This window comes from Triturus cristatus, chromosome 9 (genome assembly GCF_964204655.1).
Source record: "Triturus cristatus chromosome 9, aTriCri1.1, whole genome shotgun sequence".
Taxonomy (NCBI): Eukaryota; Metazoa; Chordata; class Amphibia; order Caudata; family Salamandridae; genus Triturus; species Triturus cristatus.
The window spans coordinates 613,954,445-613,978,626 of NC_140592.1; the positions used below are offsets into that span (position 1 = coordinate 613,954,445).

At 45.0% G+C, this 24,182-nt stretch overlaps 1 protein-coding gene across 1 annotated transcript in view; it reads left to right on the forward strand.

Moving 5' to 3' along the window:
• WDR62 (WD repeat domain 62) overlaps positions 1–24,182 on the forward strand; it is a 699,214-nt gene that overhangs the window by 426,094 nt on the left and 248,938 nt on the right. The window contains exon 24 of the mRNA XM_085625650.1: positions 498–601. Coding sequence (XP_085481776.1) covers positions 498–601 — 104 coding nt within the window. The remainder of the gene's footprint in view (positions 1–497; positions 602–24,182) is intronic.

Here is a 24,182-nt window from a genome sequence, read left to right on the forward strand (position 1 = left end):
ATAATTCAATTATAAGAGTAATCTGACTTCATTCAGCAATGGTGTGGAGGACCTTAGCCTGAAGAAATTGTTCAATTTGATGCATTACAATTATACGTAGAAAACCAATATCTACTAGAACAAAGTTTACCGAAGGGGTAAACAAATTTTTCAGTACCAGGTCCTCTGTTGGGTAACATATGACCCACTTTAAACGCCCATCTTCCAACATTTATACATTTTCTAAAAATATATTTGATTTGTAAGCGCAGTTTCTCAATATTTTTGTTAAGTTCTTGAAATTATTTTTCATAAAACTTTATATTGGTATACAAAAAGTATTTCACAGTTTGTCTTGCATTGAATTTTCAGATTGTTATTGAGGTGTGATTTGCTTGAGGGAATACATTGTGGTTGAGCAATTTCTATTTCTTGCAACTTTAACAGCCTTGGTAATAATTGTAAATCTGTGATTTGGCCCACAAAAATAAAAAGGGATGTATGTTTATATATTTCAGTGGTTATCATGTTCTTCTGGCTCATTCAAAAGACGTTAGTGATGAGAAAGGAGATGCTTGTGTACCTGACAGTCAGACATCAAATGCGGATCACCTGTACCAAGGTAAATAGATGAATTGTCATATTTTGTACTTCATTTTCTTTTAGTAGTTTTAGGCACAAAATACAGTTGCGACACTAGAGGCTTTCTCAGTATTAGAGAATCTAATAAAGGCTCGTAAATGTAGTACTGACAGAACAACTGCCTAATGAAATCCCTACAGTAAAAATCTACCTTTTTCTCGCAGCCTTCTTGAATTTTCTTTTCTTATTATTTTATTTTTGGGAATTTGCATAGCTGATGGAGACATCTAGCTGCAGATTCCTTATCTTAGAATCCTCGCCAGGCGCCAGACTGGTTCTGGAATTTTTCCCAGCATTACCTCTGTGCGTCGGTAGATGGCGTCCAGTGACTCCATAGTATTGTTGTCTCGCAACGGTGATGTCAACGGAGTCCATATAAGCCCTTCCCCGACGCTCTGTCAGTTCCTTCTTTTCTGCGCTAGTAATTGCGTATCTGCACTGCAGTTCCTCTGGGGTGTTTTTCAGCCTACTTGACTTTTCTTTGACGATGAAGCAGTGTGCCCTTTTCTAACCCTTTTCAATGACCTCAGGATTAAAGTCTTGTGAATCCTGTGGACTACAATTGTCCGCCACCAACCCTCACTCGGTTTGCATGTGGCGTCTGGGTGAGCATCATGACTCCAACGAGTGCGACTCCGACTGAAGCTCCTTGCGACGGTGATGTCTGAGCCATCAAAGACTTCTCGTCATCCTCGGTTCCCTGCGTGCTCAACAGCCTGACCACTCGTCCACTCTATGAGCCGGTCCTGCGTGCGTCATTCTCCTTCGACGTCCGGAGGTAAGTCTCGGCATAGGCAGACAAAGTCGCAGCGCTTCCCACCTTCATCGCCTAGCGCTGGTCCCTGCTCTTCTGTTGAAGTGTCGGGACATGAGTCCGCCCTGCATCTCCCCACCTAATCTGGGTCCGGGCATCTTTGACCCAGATGAGACAATATTCTCAATCTTTTCATTCTATTTTTGGTTTGTCACAATCCTCTGGAGCACCCTTGGGAACCACGGCAGTGCGTGAGGTCATGCCTCTTCCCAAGCCGATGGGTTCTCCCTCTGCTTCAGTTTGGCCGCCTGTTTCTGACACCTTAGCGATGCCAGTGCACAGCCCATCGAGGCTACCACCTTCGGCTTCTGGTCTGCTGACTCCAATGTCTGCGTCAGGCTCTTGTCTGCCAGCTATTTAGTGGCACATTTAACCTACTTATAAGTCCTTAGTATATGGTACCATAGTGTATCCCTGCGAGTGGAAAGCCGCTGAACTTTTGGGGTGTGAGGGTGCCCTATTTAAAATAGCATTTAGTCACCAGTTTACCTTCTCTGGGCTATTAATTTACCGGCCTCCGGGCTGTGACTCTGTTTTTAGGGCTGCTCTTCCTGAGTATATTAGCATAGAGGCACTAGGATGCGCAAATTTTAATGTTGTGGGAGATCTTAATCTCCATTTGGACTGCCCTTCTTTACCCTCTATTAGGAGCTTTCTGGCGGATCTTGAGGCTTTACAGCTCTCGCAGATGATTACTTTCCCCACACATAAAGGTGGTCATATTCTTGACCCGTTCTTCACAAATCTAGAAGGACTCAGAGTTCTTGGTTCCTCCCAGTTGGTCTGGACAGACCACATGCTGGTGAAAACGGCATGCTCTTTGTCTGACTCTCCTTTTCTATCTCAGGATAGACACGTTCTTAAACGACACTGGAACAAATTAAGACTGGAGGATTTTTACCATCAGCTCGAGAAGGTTCCTTTAGGTCCGCTCACCGAGGTCGATTGTGGATACGACTCTTTCTGTGAGTGGATATCTGGTGCCCTCGATTCTCTGATTCCTATGTGTTGGTCCAAGTGTCACCGGAAGGAGCCGAGCCCTTGGTATGACACTTCCTTGGCATCTCTTAAGAGGGCCTGTAGACAGGCCGAAAGATTATGGAGGAAGTCGTATGACCCAGATCTGAAAATATGTTATCTGGCCAAGGTCAAGATTTATCACAGGGCAGTGTGTCAAACTCGCGCTTCCTTTTATGCTCAACAGTTTCAGAACTCTGCCAATCCATCGAAACTTATTTTTAAAGTATTAAAGGACTTAATGGCGAAGAGAGCAACTGCAGTGGAAATATGCTCAGACTCACATTGTGAGGGTTTGGCCTCTTTCTTCCATGAAAAAGTGCAAGCCATCTATCGCACTTTCCCAACGGGCTCCCTGATGCTAGAGCAGGTTGGTCGCACCTTAGGTGAGGGGGAATGTCTTTCCATCTTACCCCCCTTATCTCTGGAAGTGTTTGACTTTCTCAGCGCCAAAATCAAGTCTGGATCTCCGGCAGACCCGCTGAAACCGGCCCAACTCAAGACCCTGGCACCGGTTTGCCGTACCCCGGTGCTGTCCTTGATCAACCTGTCTCTCTCTTCTGGAGTGGTTTCCGTTAGATGGAAGCAGGCAGTAGTCACGCCAATTCTGAAGAAGGCGACCCTTAACCCCCTTAAACCTGAAAGCTACCGCCCTATCTCCCTTCGGCCACGAAAATAGCGGAGGCCCATGTGAATACCACTCTTACAGACCATCTTGGTAGGCTTAACATTCTCGACCCTACCCAGAACGGGTTCCGTGCGGGTTACAGCACGGAGACGGCCCTTCTCTCGATGGTCGAGCATCTGCGTTCCGTGCTGGATTCCGGTCGGAAGGCGGCACTACTGTTATTAGATCTTAGTGCCGCCTTCGACACGGTCTCGCACGGGATTCTGATTTGGCGTCTTGAGGAGGTGGGCGTTTCTGGCTCAACCTTGCACTGGTTTCGTTCCTTCCTTACGGATAGGTCATTCCAGGTGGCAATCCCGCCCGGTAAGTCGTCATCCTACCCGCTAGACCAGGGAGTCCCACAGGGGTCTTCACTGAGTCCCACCCTTTTCAATCTGTATGTGAGACCGTTGGCTGCGGTCGTCAAGCGGTGGGACCTGACCATGGTCTCTTACGCAGATGACACGCAGCTGGCGGTCACACTGAGTGGGGACTCAGACCTGGAGGCTCCCAGGTTCTGTGATGGTCTGCGGGAAGTGGCTAACTGGATGAATTCCAACTGTCTCCAGTTAAACACCAAGAAGACGGAGATTATGGTGGTTGGTAAACAGGTGGCTTTGTGGGATGACAAATGGTGGCCTTCAGAGTTGGGTGTGACTCCCCTCCCAGCGGCAGAGATAAAAAAACTTGGGGGTGTGGCTTGATCCTTCTCTGAGTTTCATCTGTCATACCAAGAAAAGTGGCGGCTTCTTGCTATGGCATCATCAGAGGACTTCGACCCATCCTCAAATTCTTTGATGCACCCACAAGACAGCTGGTGGTCCAAGCATCAGTGCTGTCCAGGCTGGATTATGCCAGCTCCCTACTGGCGGGGATAAACCAGTCAGAATTTCTGCGGCTCCAGCGGGTTCAAAACGCTGCGGCCTGACTGGTGACAGGTCTGCCTAGGCGATGCTCGGTGTCCAATACTCTGCGCTCTCTCCACTGTCTCCCTGTGCAGCAGAGGATTAGATTTAAGGTTCTCTGCTTTGCATTTAAAATCCTAAAGGGTACTCCCCCACAACTCTTGGAGAAATTGCTGATCCCCTATGTCCCCTCTCGCACTCTTAGATCGCTAGGCCAGAACTTAGCAGTGGTCCCGCGTTTTAAGTTGAGCAGAATTGGTGGCCGCTCCTTTCGAGTCCTGGCAGCGAGTTGGTGGAATTCTCTTCCTCCACAAATCCGGCCCATCGATGAGCTCCTTCAGTTTAGACGGGCTATCAAGACCTTTTTATTTGTTTAGTTTATCTGTTGTGTCTCGTCTCCTTTTGTCCGCTTTTAGTGCTGTGTTGTGTTCACCTTCTCAAAGCGCTAGGACGCCCCTTTGCTGGGGCAGCTGTGCGCGGTACAAATAAAAATAACATAACATAACATACCATGGTGGTGCCATCGACGCTCCTTCAGATCTCGAGGCGTGACCTTGTCAGCGTCAGCCAGCTTTGTTTACGGCGTTGGATGCAGCGCCGATGGAGCAGACCTTCTCAGTGTCCCTTCCTCTAGATTTCCTTCCTAGGACCATGGTTGTGGAAGCACAATAGAAGGTGTTGTGTGTCCCTCTCCCATTTCGGAAATGGTCCCACCCCTATGCAGTCTATCAGGTTACTTGACTTGGGTGATGGCAGTGGCTTAAAATACTCTCCAACCTCCTGTCTCCTGCTGGTTTGACTACAGAGGGGAGTTCGACTCTGGTGGACATGCTCATTCAAGTTTCGGTTGTACTGGATTTACAACTTACTTCTGTTGAATTGTTAGCAGACCCTTTACTTGGCGTTCTACGTCCTAAATCAATCTGTTCTTCTGTTTACAGGATTTTGCGTGCTTGGTTGCATTTTTTGGGCGTTCCTTTACACAAATACTACTTGAAGGATTCAATATTTTTTACTATTGATTGGATGGATACTTTTTTGTGGATAGTAATGACTATTGTATGTAACTAAAAGGACTCTGAATTGGAGTTTAAAGAAGAACAGATTTGTTTTTCTGGCCACTAGGAGAGAATTCACAGTTTTGTACCGACGCATTACAACTGGATATACAGATTTGTTTGCAAGAATCAAACCCTTATGGACAAAATGCATTGGCTGGGCTGATTGACATGTGTCTGTGGTAAATAAAATATTACGCTCTATGTAATTCAGACTATCAATAGGATCATGCATAAAGCAAGAGGCTGAGTCTGTGGTATCAGGTTCATAAAGGGATTTATTCCAATAACTCGAGTCAAAGGGAGAATATTACCATCACCAAAAAAGGATCTGGAAAGGGACTCAAAAGTATTCTCAATATTCTCAAAACATTATTCACAGAGTACAGTATATATACATTTCTCAATTGTACGTAAGCAAAAGAGCAAGAGAGAATGAGATAAGAGCATGTGGGCGTGTAAGTAGGCGTGAAGGTGGGCGTCCATGTGGGCGTCCACTTGATGATAATGGGTAATTTGTCATGTGTGGGTGGATACCTGGAGGGGGTTGCGTGATCTGCTGGAATTGTACTGGAACTTTGCCTTACTTGTGCTCAACTCGAGCATGACGTGTAACTGACGTGGGGAGGGTTGCTATGCAACCGAACAAGTCTGGAAGTGAGGCCTTCAGTGTCAAGACGACCAGCACATCTTGTATTATCTGATATCCGATGTCTGGAGCAGGGACTGATTTGTGACATAGGTTACTCATCACCAAGAGCCGATGTGGCATCTATTTCTTCATTTACTTCATTTACTGCAGAAGCCTTACATGGGGGCTATGGGCTTTTTACTGACGTGAGCTTTGCAATCTCACAAAGAGAGACAGTAGGGCTGGGCTCCCTCCTTGCAGATGGGTCGCGTTCATTCCTCCTTCACCAGGCAAGAATGTGTTTTCAGTAAGAGTAAGCAGATAACCGTGCTCAATACTGTCTCGACACCTCGGTCGGGGCCCCTTTGGCTGAGGCCCAAGTGTGCAAGGCCAAGGATACGTAGCTGTAGCTTTCAGAGCGTTCTGAGGCATTAAACCTCTTTTTGGCTCTGGCTGAGCCATAAACATGGGCTTCATGAAAATGCAGGAAAACATGATGAAAAACGTGTAGGCCTCAATACAGATTTGTTGTTTCTCTCATGGGAGACTGGATGATGGCAGGCCACGTTATAGCATAAGCATCATGATAGAAAGGCCATGGAGGGGAAATACATAGGTTACATGTATGTGCACATAAGCGTTCGGGGGGGGCACATGGGGACACATAGGCCTCATAGATTTTTATTTTCCTCATTCCCTCCTTGTACCTTAGTGAACCCCCTATGTAACGTCTATTTTCATGAGACAGTCGATCTGTTCTTGCAGCATTATTTTTCCATTTTCAATGCTTTGTAAATAGGGATGTGGAACACATGCAGTAGCACACAGGCCACAAATGGCCGGGCCACACTGCAGACATAGGCAACAACTGAATATCATTAATAGTATCAACCCACAGACGGTCAACACTTTCCATCCCCAAGCCGATATTAATCCCCAGAGCCAACCGGACCATGTCCACGTGCCTGGGTCTTGATGTATGTTTTGGGCAATCTTGTGGAGCCTTGTTATTGCTTTGTATTCTTTGGCATCACCGTTGATGGATGTCATTAAGGCAAACCATGCTCCGCAAGAACCATTATGGGAGAACGGAAAAGGAAAAAGAGGCAACGCTCCCTTTACCTTCTGATACGGGGGAAATCGGCCACAGACCCAGCAGTCTGTAGCATTGCTAGTCTGATATGAATGGTGCAGCATCTGAATAAAGGTATTGTTGCGTAAGGCAAGTCGATATGATAGCTCATGGGATGGCAGATCACTAAATGTGTGCTTTATGGTATCATTAGTGGAGGAGTATAAAAGTGAGGCAATAGGAGGAAAAATGGCATGTAGTATTAAGCTGATACATATTATCGTGATGCACATCTTGCTCTTTTTTATCAATGTTATTGTCCAAGATCTTATGCAAGCCAGAATACATGTTCAACCGCTTCACCACCTAGTGGACTTAATTGATCAAACGGGTTCTGACTTTTTAGATCTAAGTTTAGCTTTGTGGAAACTGCTGGGGAGTCTCCTCTAGAAAATGGTGTTCAAAATCCAAGTTCAAAGTCTTTTTCCTTTGTAAAAGAGTGGTGAAGGTGCAACCATCCTTTCCGCCCTTTGACTTTAACGGCCGTCCCCGTGGTCCAGAGCACTGACTTTGGCGCCTTCCATCCAGGAGCGATGGAGTATTCTTTGACCTGGGTGTTGTCAGGGAAGGCGGCAGCAACCTGCGAACAACAAGAGAGTAGTGCAGACATCAAGGAAGCCAAGTAATCTGTCAGCATCAGTAATCTTTTAGGCATTGGAGTGCCCCACATATTTGGTGGTCTACCAAAGACCACTTCATAGGGAGATAAGCCTGTTCTAGAATGAGCTACCATTCGCATGTAAAAGAGAACCATATATTCTGTAAGCTGTCTAGCATTGCTTTCTCTCCTAAGTGTGCAGGACTATGTGCGGTATTTATGATTATTTGTACCATTGAATCAGGAAGAAACCATGTGGATTTGCCCTTTGTCATCCAACCCTGATCAGTCAGTACCCCTCCTTGTTCCGATCATTTCTTTAATTCGTCTACAGTAGCATGTGTCTGTATGTCTTGTACATCCTTGGAAGGATCCCTAACTGTCATGGCTTTGGCAGTGATAGTATCTGTGATTTTGTCATGTCTAGTGGGGTCTGAGCTGTCTGTTTAGCTGTTCGGTCTGCCAGATCATTGCCTTGGGAAATGGTATCTGTGGCTCTAGTATGTGCTTTACATTTTAGGATAGCTATGGCTGTTGGTAAATGTATTGCTTCCATTAGGGCTTGAATAAGGGGGCCATGCTGTATCTTGGCCCCATGAGAGGTCAAGAAACCTCTTTCTCGCCACAGAATCGGTGTAAATGTTTACTCTCAGGTGCTTAGCTCTTATGCACGCTTGTGTCAGGGCGATGAGCTCTGCTGCTTGTGCTGACAATATGTCTATTCTTTTAGTCTCTATTATTACAGTATCAGTAGTCACTGCATATGCTGCCACTAATTCTCCCGCCCCTGTCCTCATGCATGAGCCGTCAACTTATAGTGTTAGGTCGGGGTCTGGGAGTGCAACGTCTGTCAAGTCTTGTCTTGGTTTAGTCACGGTATGTATTACTTCAACACAGTCGTGTGGTGAAACGCTTTCTGTACTGGAGGGCAAAAGGGTAGCAGGATTCAGTATGTTGCATCGTCTGATCTCTATGTGTGGTTGAAATAACGTTGGCTCATAGCCTGTCAGTCTAGCTACAGTCAGGTGTTGTGTTTGTGTCCGGTTCAAGAGAACCTCTACTGCGTGTGGTACTTGTACTGTCAGAGGGTGGCCCAGCACTATCGAGTCACTTTGTCTTATGGCTAAGGCCGTTGCTGCAACTGATTTTAGGCACGCAGGCAAAGCCTGTGCTACTGGGTCTAATGTACTAGAAAAATAAGCACAGGGCTTGTGTTTTCCTGCATGATCTTGTGTTAGGACAGATAGTGCTGTTCCATCCCGCTCTGTCACAAAAAGCATAAACGATTTGTTGTAATCAGGGTTTGCTAAAACTGGTGCTTGACATAAAGCTCTCTTTAATTCTTCAAATGCCACAGTGTGTTCTTGTGTCCAAGGGAGGACTTTAGTAGAAGCTGTATTAGGGGCTTGGACTAATACCCCTGAAAGATCACAATAAAACATGAGAAAAAGGGGAAAACACCATACCTATTTCCTCGGCTTAATTTCTAAGGGGGCTAATTTCTAAGGGGCTTAATTTCTTAAGGGGCTAGCGGGAAGCGAACCTCCTCAGGGGCCAGCAGAAAGCCAATATTCTCCTCCTTCCCCCCCCTTTTTGACAGGAGGAAATCTGAAACAGATTTCACTGCTGTCAAACACTATCAAACCCTGTGTCTTGTCAACACTATTAATCCCTGTGTGTAGCTACTGGGCGTAAGCAAAATTATAGGAGATACACAGCGTATTTGAAACGGCGAGAAATCCTTCAAATTAATGTACAAACCTCATTGTGTTAGCTCATAAGCTGGCCAAATGACATCTCATATGCAAATGTCCCTATTACATGAACCTACACCAACCTGGAGTCAATATTAATGCTAGGAGGCCCTAATAGGAATGCTAAATTACCTAAATATTCGGAAAACCAAGTTTAAGAACAGTTGTTAATGTTGATAATTAATAATTCATCTGCTAAAGAAATCAGTAATTCTGCAATAATTTCCACCTATACAATAAACAGCCTAATTTAAAAACAAGTCAACTTTTGGGGCCACCACTTACAAGAATGAGCTTACTAAAGCAAACTTTAAAAAGGAAATCCTGTCAGATATTTTCTCATTACCCTAAATACCGAGCCTCATTTGTCACTCTGGGGTGGCAGTCCTTATTTAAAACAGGCCTTTCAAGAGGTAAGATGCGAGTGCATAGATCATAATGGTTCCTTAATGTCCAATCTGGAAACATATGACCGAGGCTGCCTGTCTATAAGAGAAAGGCAGTCATGTGATACATATTTAAGTCTTGCATAACTATTTTCTTCTTTTATTCATCACCAATACCAATTAGACATGCACTGATAACGTGTTGTCCGCTATTTTGACAGCATGATAAAGGTAATATCATGTCTGTGAAATTTAGTAATTGTGAACAAGTTCCAGCCAAGCGCTGCGCAAAGATTTACGTCGTCACGTCCATCTCCGTAACGCCCAGGAGAACTTGTATTAATGCCAAACATACTGGTCAATACAACACAAAAACAAAACATATATAAAATACATAGGCCAAGCCATCAGTATACCAAGCACAGAAAGCATAGACAATTACACTAACATATATAAATGAGCAGCGATGCGCAATTACAGTACCTACAGCTCAGAGGCGAACATTCTGGCCTGCTTAATTTGTCAGGCTTATAATCAATAACTGATTTACCTGCCCTATACACCCCCATCTGAAATCACCGTGTCAAGTCTGACACACAGAATCAGCAAGAATAATCAAAAACGAAGAACACACGAACCTGTTTGTTTTTTTTTATAAAAATGAGCTATGCATCTTCGTCAACACAATGTACCCTAATGTCCCAGACGAAGACGCACCTCTCATCTCTCCTCACAGACCTTTAACCACTGGATCATTTATCCAATGCAACTGGTGGCAGCTTGTGGCCACAATTAAAAAATGTCTGAATTTGAAAATCGTTTTTATATAGGCTTATAGCCCTTAAAATTCCAAGCAAGAGCAACATTTTACTTTCTGGCCAGAAGCAATATAACAATTGCTAAAAAATAAAACAAATCTTCTCCATAGACATTTCCCCGGGGCACTGGTTTAGCACAGAATAGACCAAGGGAATCTTTCTCGACTTACATTTCTCAGCTGCCCTGTCTTATCAGAGAAGCTAAAAATAGCCCCTCAGCGCGGCCTGAGCCTGGGCTGCCAGCCAACTTTTTTGTTGTTCCGGCTGCAGGCATTACACAGATGCGATGTCAGAGAAGCTTTCTAAGCAGTGCCTCTGTTCTGCTCCTCTCACCGGCCCCCACCTACACTGGCTACAAGGTCAGAATCTGTCTCCGATTTCTGTATCACATACTGCTCTACACAGCCCCCACCTTCTCCTCACTCTGAAGCTGTCAAAGACAAAAAGACTACTCAATTCCATAAAAACTGCAATAATTCGCCCAATTGAAAAATTATTTTTATATAAAATTTGCTCTCAGGGGGTCATAATCTTACCGTCTTGACCCAGCACATTGGCTCACTGGACCACCAAGAACACAAACCTGGATTCTGGAACAATTTTGCAAATTCGAAATACCCACAATTTTTCTCAAGCTAAACTTTTCACTAATTATTTTTCATTAACACTTTGTACATTAGGGGTGTCATCAAATCACAGGTGTTGCTCCTTCTCTAGCTACACCCCTCTCAATTTTCTTTTGACAACGTAATCAAATGTTGGACCATGAAAACACCAGCTATGCGCTGTTCGTTTGGTGGGAGGCTCAAGAACCTTTGGGCTACTATATCATTATTATATGTATCGTGGTACTTGCGGTGGCACTCTAACTGGTCTTTCTACTGGGGCCACTCTTGCTAGGTCCTCTGAAAGGACGGGATAAATACCAGCAACGTCAGTATTTCTTCCTCTGTCAGCCTGCACTCATTTCACCTGCTCCACTTCCTCCTGTAACATCTCTTCCTTGGCTTTTCCAGACTCCAGTCTACTTCTCTCTGCTTCGTGAAACACTTACTCTGTCCTCCTATGTGACTCCTTGCGCCAAAACTCAATGGCATCTTTCTGTTACTGTCTGGCTTTCTTTTTCCATAATTCTTCTTCTACTCTCATGATGCAATCTGCATCCCATGTCCCAACTGCGGGCCACCTCTGACTTTCGGCTAGATCCTTGGTGTAGTCCACCCATAAATCAAGAAATAATACGGCATCTAGGCCATGCTTATGGTACATAAAGTACCCTGGGGTGTCCCTAGGTGGAATGGGAACAGCTTCCTCGAGTACCCCTTTTCTAGTTTTGATCTGTCTTAATTTTGAAAAGAACGGCATCTTTAAACTTTGCTACTTGATTTTGAACACAATAAATTACAATAAACACAATAATGAACACTCATTCATACCACAATTTTTAAAACATATTAAAACATTTAACATTTAACATTTAACGAACGATGATAACTAATAGGAAACTAGTTACTGACATAATACTAACACTAGAGAATACTGAATTATATGCAAGACATACTAGATATACTGCTAAACAGTACAGATACACTGCTGAAACAGTGCAGACCGGATTTGTGTACCCAAACCCGTCTTGACCGGCACAACCTAATGTGCACGTCTAACTGCCTCCCCAGCAACGGTACTCACCGGGTAGCACGGAACGGAAGGCCTCGGAACTGAACTGGACTAGACCAAACTGGACTGGACTGGACTCGACTCGTGACTTGGATACTTCGGAACTTCGGAATCTGGTGGGCCTCTGTATACCTCGGACACAGCTCTCTCGCAGGTGGGCTCTGGGTAGGACAATCTGCGTTCCTCACCGCCTCGTATGGATGCCTGGTCGCAGTCTGTCCCCTTCGTTGGCCTGAGGGAGTTGGCGGGAAGACCCGCGACGTGCGCGCTTGAAGTCCGTCACGGCTATGGAAGGGGCAAAACTGGACCTTCATCTCCGGCGTGTGGGGAAAGAGATGTCCCTGTTCGGGCGCCATTGTGTGGTAAATAAAATATTACGCTCTATGTATTTCAGAATATCAATAGGATCATGCATAAAGCAAGAGGCTGAGTCTGTGGTATCAGGTTCATAAAGGGATTTATTCCAATAACTCGAGTCAAAGGGAGAATATTACCATCACCAAAAAAGGATCTGGAAAGGGACTCAAAAGTATTCTCAATATTCTCAAAACATTATTCACAGAGTACAGTATATATACATTTCTCAATTGTACGTAAGCAAAAGAGCAAGAGAGAATGAGATAAGAGCATGTGGGCGTGTAAGTAGGCGTGAAGGTGGGCGTCCATGTGGGCGTCCACTTGATGATAATGGGTAATTTGTCATGTGTGGGTGGATACCTGGAGGGGGTTGCGTGATCTGCTGGAATTGTACTGGAACTTTGCCTTACTTGTGCTCAACTCGAGCATGACGTGTAACTGACGTGGGGAGGGTTGCTATGCAACCGAACAAGTCTGGAAGTGAGGCCTTCAGTGTCAAGACGACCAGCACATCTTGTATTATCTGATATCCGATGTCTGGAGCAGGGACTGATTTGTGACATAGGTTGCTCATCACCAAGAGCCGATGTGGCATCTATTTCTTCATTTACTTCATTTACTGCAGAAGCCTTACATGGGGGCTATGGGCTTTTTACTGACGTGAGCTTTGCAATCTCACAAAGAGAGACAGTAGGGCTGGGCTCCCTCCTTGCAGATGGGTCGCGTTCATTCCTCCTTCACCAGGCAAGAATGTGGTTTCAGTAAGAGTAAGCAGATAACCGTGCTCAATACTGTCTCGACACCTCGGTCGGGGCCCCTTTGGCTGAGGCCCAAGTGTGCAAGGCCAAGGATACGTAGCTGTAGCTTTCAGAGCGTTCTGAGGCATTAAACCTCTTTTTGGCTCTGGCTGAGCCATAAACATGGGCTTCATGAAAATGCAGGAAAACATGATGAAAAACGTGTAGGCCTCAATACAGATTTGTCGTTTCTCTCATGGGAGACTGGATGATGGCAGGCCACGTTATAGCATAAGCATCATGATAGAAAGGCCATGGAGGGGAAATACATAGGTTACATGTATGTGCACATAAGCGTTCGGGGGGGGCACATGGGGACACATAGGCCTCATAGATTTTTATTTTCCTCATGTCCATAAAGAATACCAATAATAAAATAATTTTTAACATGTATACATTACTCCGTGTGATAAGAGGATCTCAGTGTTACCTGAGCATAATTTGCGTTGATGGGAGGAAATTTGAAATGTGTTGTTGTTTTGTAATATCCCACAAATAGGATTGATGTAGATAAGAGTGCTTCTGGTTTAATTTGTTTCCAAATTTGTTTGTATTATGATTCCTTAGCAGTGGGTTCATTAACCCCTTGTGTGCCCCGCCCTTTCCCCGCCCTGTGCCGGGCGTTGAATTAGCGGGCGGGGTTCATGACGAGATAGTCTCGTCATGGGCACAGAGCAACCGCGGCCCATGACGAGACCATCTCGTCATGGGCACTCAAGGGGTTAACAGTTGAGCGCTTACATTTGTTGTCTAAAAATATATGCATTCATACTGGTGCAACCATCGGATAGCCTACACTGCATTGTTCTCTTTGCTGTTGGTATTCATATTTAAAGAATGGAACTGTGTAACTTACCTTAGGAACACCAACACAAACTCACTGTAGCAGCATTTTGCAAGCTAGTGCAAATCTAATTCATGAACAAACTTATATTTGTGGAAATGTTGTTGTTATTTTCTTTATAAACTGGAGTCGCCCCAATCAATGTTGTGCCAGGCAGGAACTCTCATACTGTCGCTAATCAGATTTCCATGAGTGCAAAGTTCTGCCTAGAAAGATGTGAAGTATTTTTGGGAGGTCCTCTTGCCAGTACGACATGATGATTTTAGTGCAGCATCCAGGCTGGGAGCCCACTACCAGCACAACAAGAGAAATATTAATGCAGGAGCTTACAGTTGAATGAGACAGCCCCCAGTGCTTATGTGGTTGTCATGAGGAAAACAAGGGTATTAAGGTCATTGTCCTAAACAAAGACAGGCATTCTAGAATTTTCATCCCTATTTCAAAGTCAGTACACGGGGAAGAAGTCCCTTGATGCTGGCTTTCACTTAGGCCCACCTACACCTCTCACCAAGGGAAGGTATAGTAAAACAAGCATGCGTTTGCATGGGCTTTCTCCTGGTTGAGAGTGGGTAGTACCTAGTTATAATTGGCAAACAGATGTGCATGGTTGAGTTGCCATTACACCTAAATTGGCCTGAGACTCTTACACCATCATAGACAATGTAGAAAATAGTGCTTTCTGTGGATACTTAAGTCAGAGGAAGTGCTGCAAAATCTTGAAGGGGCAGAGTGGGAACTTTGTAAGGAAATGTTCAAGAATCCTCACCAACCATTACAGCTTAACCCTATATGCTTGATTCTGAAGGTCAGAAGATATTGTGAAGATTGTTAGGCTTTCTTCTGCCTTTTTAAGAAAGACTGATACTGCTTCACTCTCCTGATCCAGCAGCTCTTCTCAAATGTCAGATTAGGATGTTAGCATCCTTCCTTCCCACAGAAAAAGTGGTTTGAAATACTGATCCTGGAGCAGCAGCTGCTGTTGACTGCCTTGATGAAGAACAAGATACAAGGCCTTAGTGTGCTGTTGTTTCTTGGAGAAAAACAATAGGCCAAGTTGGAAATTAACTTTAGACTAAGGTCCTCAGGAGCAGGGTTGAGATCCGTGTTTGCTCCTGATGTCTGTATCTTGTTTCCATTGAAGAGTTCCTAAAAGTGCAAGAGTAATTGGACCATATACTGAAATGATATTCAAGTTTTGGTAATTTTGTGACTTGAGGAGCAGCTTGACAGTGTGCCAAAAAGATGAGTCCTGGAGCTTTTGAACTCAAAGTTAGAGGCTACCACAAGACCGCAAAAAGGATGTGTCTGATCTTATGGAGCCCTGTTTGGCTACAGCAGTCATTCTTTCCCAACTAATGGAGCTTAATACCTGAAAACGCTTCTAAATCCTTAGATAAAACTATTGACTAGGACAAACAGCTCATTTTACCCAACATGCTGGCCATCCACAAAGGGTGCTTCAGTGACAGTCAGCCATAGAGCAAGTCTACAGCCTGTATCTGACCGTGCTTCATCACTGTTTTGTCTTGGAGGAAACCAAGATCTTGGCCTATCACACCCTATTAACTTACATTGGATTTTGGCACCAGCTGTTTCTTCCCCTCCCGAAGGGACGAATGGAGCTGCATATATGCACCACCCATACACACTGATGTCAGTTCTTTTCTTTACATGCCTTTCAGATGTGGATCTGGAGCCACTCCTTGGGTTCACACAAAATACGTTTCACCAAATTCAGTCTGAAAGTCCAGTGTGGAAGTGAAATGACGCCTCCTAAAACTACAGGGCTCACCCCTTGTAGGGACTGTAGCAAGCAGATGCCTGTGGCAGATTAGTATGAGGTATGCCTTTGGTGCTTGGAGTCTGAAAGCTACTCCAGGGCCTGCAATGACTGCGTCCCGATGAATCGGAAGACCATACCTTTGTCATCAAACACCAAATGTCTCCACTCCATGTTGGGTTGAAGTCGAAAGGAAGATCCTGTTCTCACTCCCGAAGTCGTTCCTACAGCAGATCTTTTTCATGGACAAAGTGATCAGGTAAGTCCAAAAAGAAGTATAGAGTCCAAGCCGGACTTGGGCCCCTACCTACCACTTTTGAACTCCAGAGGTGATGCAAGGTTGTCAACCTGTAGCTTGGTCTCGCTCCCAATCTCTACCTCCATCTGAGCCATTTCCAAGCTTAGTCCCATTACAGCCCAAATTCCCTGGTTCACTTTACCTGCTCTCTCTGGTGCACCTTCTGGCCCCAAGGATCTGGAGGCCAGAAGGCCTCCAGTCGGACTCCCGCCTGTGATTTTGCCTTCTGTGCCATCTGGACCCTCCAACCTGTTTCAGGTTCCACATTGGTTTCAGTGCTGACATTTGGTTCCGACTTTACCTCCTGCGTTGGCTTCTTTTGTATTGACGCCAGTGCCAGAGGAGGAAGCATAGCCCATCGTGCTCGCTGACTGAGTTGAACTCATCTCTACCAAGGCTGCACTCCTATACCAGTAGGGCACATCCTTCTGGCAACCCACCTGATTTGAATACACTTCCTTTACTATGTGGTAGAATTCCATAATATTTTTGTCATGGACTTGAACAACAACAGTTTTGCGGATGGGAATGAATTTTCCCCCCAATATACAGAGAATAATTGGTACCGAGAATTACAAAATGCCGGTTGCCTGGACACTTTCCCAGACACCAGCCTGGTCTCTCCTCCTTGCCCTGCGAAAGAGAAAAGCACTTGTTTCACAGTGGTTATGCGAAGGGCGGCAGAAGTGCTTGACTACAATTGCTCACAATGGAAGTAAAAAAACAATGTTCTCACAGGGGTCCTCCAGCCAGGTCAGAAATACACGGAACATCTGTTGCCCTTTAACAAGACTCTTACAGGCTGGTCCCCTAGTCAACAGGCAGATAGGCCGTCATCCAGAACCTTTTGACAAATAATTTTTGACTGAACACCCTACATCTCAGAGCTTGGTGGTACAGGCATCTGCGAGTACAGTAAACCTACCACCCCACCCGGTCGTGAGTGTAAGCACATTAAAACATTTGGCAAGCATATTTCCTCTTAAACCAGTCTTCCCTTGTGCTCTGTAGATGTAAGCTGCCTCCAAGGTCGCTACTCCCACACACTTTGGGACACAGTGGCCCCCATACTTCACACATAGTTGATGTCTACATGTTTCTCTGCAGATATTGAGGCATCCATAATATACATTCACTTTTGCGGATCCCACATTTTCAACGAGAAAGCACACTAAACCCTGAAAAGGTTTAAGGGTAACAAAGACACAGTACATTCCCTGGGCCTATCCACACCAGTAAGGCAATTTCACCAGCAATGTTGCCCCCTTTGTGGCTATGGCAGGGTTTCTCAATCCGATCAACACCTTGCCACACCACTGATCAAGCCGGCCTCCCAGCTTTTTCGTGGCAAAGGGCGGGGTTCACTGACTTAATGCCCTGGACAACAGGGCTAATATACAGCTCAGTACCCCGTACCCCTAGCTGACATATCTGAAAATCCCTTTTGTGTGTCCTTCCCAACACACAGCCACCTTGTGGGAAGCAGGAACCAGCATTTCCTTTAAGGATGACAAGCAGTTACTTCAGACAAGTGGGTCATTCAACTGGTCCATCGGGGCTTCGCTCTTCCATTCCTTTTTGCTCCGTCTCACCTTCCACCTCCACTCGGTCAGCTAACAGAGGACCAGTGGTAGGAATTGAAGTCTCTTTTAACCAAAGGAGTCATAGAGAAGGGTTCTGGCAGTGTTACACCTGTTAGTTGCTGGTACCAAAGAAGGACGGAGGCTTTGTTTGATTTTAGATCTTTGCCCTGTCATGCTTTCCTATCAAAGTGAAAATAAAAGATGCTCATGCTAGCCAAGGTCCTGTCTGCCCCGGACCGAGGAAACTAGAAGGTAGAGTTGAACCTGCAAGATGCTTATTTCCATATCCCGCCTTACTGGCCCACAGGTTCAAGGTGGGCCATTCGCATTTTCAGTTAGTGGTGCACAGCTTAGGTCTCACCGATGCCCCTAAGATGTTCATGAAAGTGATAATAGTGTTCACAGCACACATTTGTAGGCCGAATGTGCAAGTCTTTCCCCTAACTTGATGACTGGCTATTGAAGCCGGACTCACTCCAGGCAGTCCCAGACCACCTCCAGGTGATGGCGAAATTCCTAACATTGTTGGGATTCTCTATAAATAAGGCCAAAGTCACATCTGACTCCTCAGACACTTGCCTTAATTAGAAACAGTCTGGACATGGTACAAATATTACTTTTCCCCTGGAATGGAGAGTCCAGAACATTCAGGATATGATGCCAATGTTTCAACCTCTGCCCTGGATCTTCGTGAGATGACTGAGGCTGCTGGGATTTTGTCCTTCTGCATGCCGCTTGTAAACCATGGCACATGATGGCACAGCGCTGGGGGCGGCACTTTGCTTAGCATTAAAGGTTTTTCTGCTCACCAAGTAGGACGGATTGGGGTCCTGTGCCAAGAGGCTCTATCCCTCTGCAATTGGTTGTACGCAAAGGGATGTCCTTGGTGGTGAACCACCTTGCAGGATCTTTAAATGCCATGGCGGACAACCTCAGCCATTGATGTTTAGGGGATCACAAATGGTTACTTTCGGGAGTGGTGCAGAGTGTCTTCCAAGAGTGGGTAGTTCTCTACTCTATCTTTTTGCCACTGCCAAGAATGCACAATATCAGCACTTTTGTGCGCTGGAGTTCCCACAACAGATGTCTCTCGGAGCTGCATTCTGCCTAGTGTGAAGCTTGGGACTCCTGAATGCCTTCCTGCCTCTACTTCTACTCTGAAGATAATCAGGAATGACCTGGCCCAACTCATCCTTGAGGCACTAGATTAGGTCAGGAGAGTGTGATAGCTGAAACTCCTGGGCATGATCTGTCCTCCGATCAAGCTGCAGCTTCAGGAGGATATTATGTCTGGTCAGGGCAGTCCTTCACCTGGGCCGCACAATCTACAGCTCCATGCTTGGAGAATAAGAAGCATCAGTTTAGTACATTCGACCTCTCTCCTGAAGTTGCTGTCATGTTGGCAGAAAATCTACCAAATCAATAGATATCAGCCATTGGGACACGTTTTTGGCTTGGTGTGGTACCCGTCAGATTTATCCATTACAAGCCATGTTGTATGAAGTGTTGCTGATTGTGATATCCTTGACCAGCAAAGACTTGCTGTGGACACTATTAAAGATCATTTGTCAGCCCTTTCTGATTATTTTGCGTTTGCTGGTTCAGCCGTTTTTTGTTTAAATCACATGCTGTGATGTAATTTGGAAGAGGTTTACAGCATTTGTTTCTGCTATAGCCTTTTGTGGTGCCACAGTGGGGGTCACTTTTTTGATGTGAACCCCCTTTGAGCCACTGCATAGCAGCCCACTGCAACTTCTAACCTTGAGGCAGTCTTTTTTATTGCCATATAGGCTAGGCTTGTGAGCAAGCTCCAACCTCTGTCAATCCGCCGCACATAAAATCTAGCATTGAGAACCCAAGCTTTTTTCCTACCGAAAGAGGTCACATTGTTTCATGTTGGGCAGATTATTACCCTTACGGCATGCTTTCCTACGCCCCATCCCAAGAAGGAGGAGAAGCGACTCCATAATTTAGACCTCAAAAGATCATGGACCTTTTACACTGATCGTACAAGGTAACATTGTGTGAAGAATCAACATTGCGTAGGATTCTCTGAGGCAAAGAAAGGGAAGGCAGTGCAAACAAAAAAGGACCTTATCCCAATGGATTGTTCTCTCTTTTTTTTTTTTATCTGCTGCGCACTTGCTAAAAATCAGCCCCCAGAAGGTTTATGGACTTACTCCACCAGAGCAAAAGCTGTTACTACTTCATTGGCATGAAGAGTATCTGTCTATGATATATGCCCAGGGGGTCACATGGTTGTCATTAAATACGTTCACAAAGCACTACTACCTCACCATTCTGGTCTGTCAAGAGGGGCATTTTACCTGCTTGGTCCTGCAGACTTTTTGGTCTGAGCCAGTCCCCAGACTTACCACGTGGGGAGATACTGTTATGTATTAACAAGGTGAGGAGTCTAAGGTTAAAACTATCCTTTAGAAGAATAAGTTACTTACCTTCGGCAATTATCTTTCTGGTGGATACTGTAACTGCAGATTCTGCACTGACCCTCCCACCTCCTCGTTCTATCAATCAACTGGACTCATTTTCAATCTAAAATGTTCCAGTCTAGAGTTGTGCCATAGGTCATACCAATATGTTAATGAGCTCTGAATCTAAGGGCTTGGACAGCCTAGAAATCAACCGACGGTGCACAAGGGTGGCACTTACATGCTGCTCTGCTCATCCCTTTGTGAGCAGAACTGTAGAGCGGAGACTCACAATACCACCTACCGTCATGCAGGTGTACTGCTCAAAATGTTTTGTGATCTAGTCTGATGCCTGTAAAATATTCACAAGGTAAGGAATCTGCAGTTAGGTAGTGTATCCATCAGAACAATAGTTACCGAAGGCAAGTAACTTGCTGTTCAAGCACTTATTTAAGTTATTTTGCATGGTTGTAAAGTGCCAGCCTACTGAAAAGGTATCATTGCCCTATACATGACCACAACAGTTAAGTTGCCGGATCTCTCTCATAGAGAACCTTCTCATCAAATAGTTACAAAAACAAGAATCTGATTGTACACAAACAAAAGGTATTGGAACACGTGAAAAATCACAGGGAGGCTATTGACCACAGCCCCATATAAGAGCTCCGGTTAACATAAACACTGAAGGACTGGAGAGCATGCTACAAGAAGAGACAAATAGAGATATGGGGCAGGCAGTGAGCAAACGTGTACAGTGGAGCACAGTGAGATGTTGATGTTTCAGTAGAAAGTAGAAGGATGCAGGTTAGGTGAGAGACAGAAAAACATGAAAATTTAGAAAGAGTGATATGTGGTCAACCATAAGACTACTCAAAGTATGGAGAGCAATAACATTCAGAAATGAACAGAAAGTTGGTTAATAGGATGACATCTGACACTAGCTCAAGTAAAGTTTAACCATGTTTTTAAAAAAATCAATATTAGTATTGTTGTACATAGCAAACAACTTCCACCTTTGACTGCACACGTGTACAATATTTTCTGAGATGCATATCCCAGTTAGGTAAGGGTGTTTAATACACACATACAGTTCTTTGAGCAATGTATTGAATACTGCTGGGGCAATCAATTCACTCTCTATCAGAGGAGGTGTCAGCTGGTTCTGTACTATCATGGTTGGATCCACCAGCTTGAATGTTTCTCGCTCCCAGCGATGATTCTGTTGATGCCTGGGAGTCTCTGTACAACCCCCTCAAACTTTTTTTAAACTGTTTAGGACATCGCCTGGCTTTGTATACAACTCTTTCCGCTTCCATGCAATAAGTCTTGCCAGCTATCCACATACCTTTAGGTGATGTCCTTTGGCTCTGCCACCATCTCGCTATATCTTCTTTTCCAGGACCAGCCCCAAGTGAGAAAAACAATAACTGTGTCCTGGGTAGATCTACATCACCCAGTATCACCAGGAGAACAACTATGGGTCAGCTGTAACTACCACTCTCAGAATCTCCTAGTTCAGGGATTATCTCCGTTAAAGACGTTTCATTGGTAACACTCCCAGATCATGTGGAAAAAGCATCTCTCCAGTTCACAGCTCAGTTATGTAGGGGACTGAACCCTCCCAATGTTAACTTATTGTTTTCTTTCATTTGAATAAGCATCAAGTGTACTTTAATCGCTACCTCCCGCAAATGCATTTATGCAATCTCCCAGTCCATAGCCTTCATTCGGCCCACTATTGTCTCCAAACAAATCCTAAGGTTTTGTAGATTCTCTGGTCTGTTTATAAGTGTGCAATTTTGTGGGAAACTCTCTTTCTGGTAATTTATTCTGACAATGTTCTGTTCTTGGTAGGGCTACTATCTTCTAGGATTATTCCTTCAGGTTTGGTCTTTACCTGGAGGAAATGAAACTCTTGAGAGAGGTCTAAGTCAAAGGGACGCAATCTCCTACCCTCCATCTAGATCCTCCAAGGTGGCAATTCCTATCACATCCAATTTTCTATATTGTGTAAGCTTCCGCACCTTCCTCTGTTTGTTGCCTTTCCAAAGAGGAGTAGCCAGAGAGAGACACTCAACATATCTTGTGGCTTTATCCTGTGCCTCCAAGGAGGCCTTGGTCGGCCGCAGAAACCCTGAAAGACCTGCTGTTTATGCAATGTGAATGTTTGTTTGCGTCCTTCAGAGTCCGTTCTAACTATGTTTGTGGGTGGGTTCTGGGGGAAAATCCCCATGTGTTTATTGCCTGTAACTGAGAGGCCCAATACTACACTCTGATGTACCGCAATGGGATCTCACCATTGTATAGGTTTTTCTGTTGAGGGACACCTCCATCCCAAAGCAGAATACTTTGTGTTTTTTCCACCCTATCAAAGGTAGTGTCAGGGATAGCCATGGGGCATTCAGAAGAAGTCTAGAAACCTAGGCAAGATGATTATCTTAAATAGAGAGGCTCTACCCATGAGTGAAAGTGGCAATCGCCTCCATCTAGCCACATTCTCTTGGAACTCTTGGTAAACTACCTTTAAATTCCTTTCCAAAAACCAGGACCTATCAAGTGTGACCTCAATACCCAGATACCGGAACCCCTCACTTGTGCCCTCAACTTCTGGTGGCACTGGCATCATGTGATTCCCTTCATACATTTGATATAGTATTGATCTATCTCATTTGATCTTACATCACATGCATTTCTCAAAGCTGCAGAATACAGAGAGGATCAATATTTCAGAGTCAGAACGATAGAATAAAATATCAGCGTACAGTTACTCCTTTTCTGGTTTACCTACCACTTTAACCCCTTCAGTGCCACGCCCTTTCCCTCACCTGTGCCGGGCGTTGCACTAGTGGGTGGGGTTCATGACGAGATAGTCTCGTCATGGGCACAGCGCAACCGTGCTCCATGACGAGACTATCTCGTCATGGGCACTGAAGAGGTTAAAAAAAAAACCACTATGTGACAGCGGCTCAATGCAGAGAGCAAACAGGGATGGTCCCCCCCCCCCCCCCCCTCCCTAATGTGAATGTCTCCAAAAGAGCCCTGTTTAGCCTCACCTTCGCCGTCTGGTTTCTGTACAGCAGCTCCACCCAGCAACAGAAGACCAGGCCAAACCCAAATGTTCTCAGTACCTTAAAGAGGAATACCCAGAGGCTCCTGGCTGTCCCTCTCGGGATCAAGCCAGTTATTTAAATGTTGAGGGTTCTATCGTGTAGCCTGGTTGGACTTTAATCTGGTTTGGTCCTATTGAGCCAATGACTCACCAAGTGGAGGGCCAGGGTTTTTGCCAAGATCTTAACCTCTGTGTCAGCAGAGAGAGATGGGCCTGTACAAGGCACATGCGTTACCAGGTTTACCTGCCTTGGGAATCACCACTATTGTGGTGTCTTAAATCTGGTAGTTCTCAGATCTCCCAGGCTTTATTGAACATGCCAGCAGGTGGGGCCTGAGAATCGATAAGGTTCATCTGTAAGACTCCACTGGTATACCATTGGGACTTGTGTTGCGTCTCATACAGCACCCAGTAGTATTGTGTGAATGCCTACTCTATTCCTCAGTCTGTAATCCGAGATCCATCCATTCCCATAAGTTTTCCCACCCATATGGCATATTCCTCTCATCTGCTTAACCAGGTTAAGAAACGACCCAGCTTATTTTCATCCTCATATAATTTGCTTAATGTGGCTAAGTATTATTTCTTCACTGTGATGTGGGTCAGTGTATAGAAGGCTTTGCTCAAGGCCTGCAGTTGATGTAGTGTTGCCTAATCCCTGGTCTCATTGTATTGCCTTTCACTGTTTCTAAGCTTACTCCATAGCGTAACTATTCTTTCAAGTTACCGTGTTGCACCTTGTCTCAAAAGATTACCTAATATAACTACCAGAGCACCGCTGGTGAGGACACGGAGTCGTTATTTTCCTCAAAATAGCGGGATGAATCTATTTGGAGCTTGTTAATCACTTCCCTATCTTCAAGCTCCCAATTGTTGAGGTACCAGTCACCTTTTTGGTGGCCCTGTC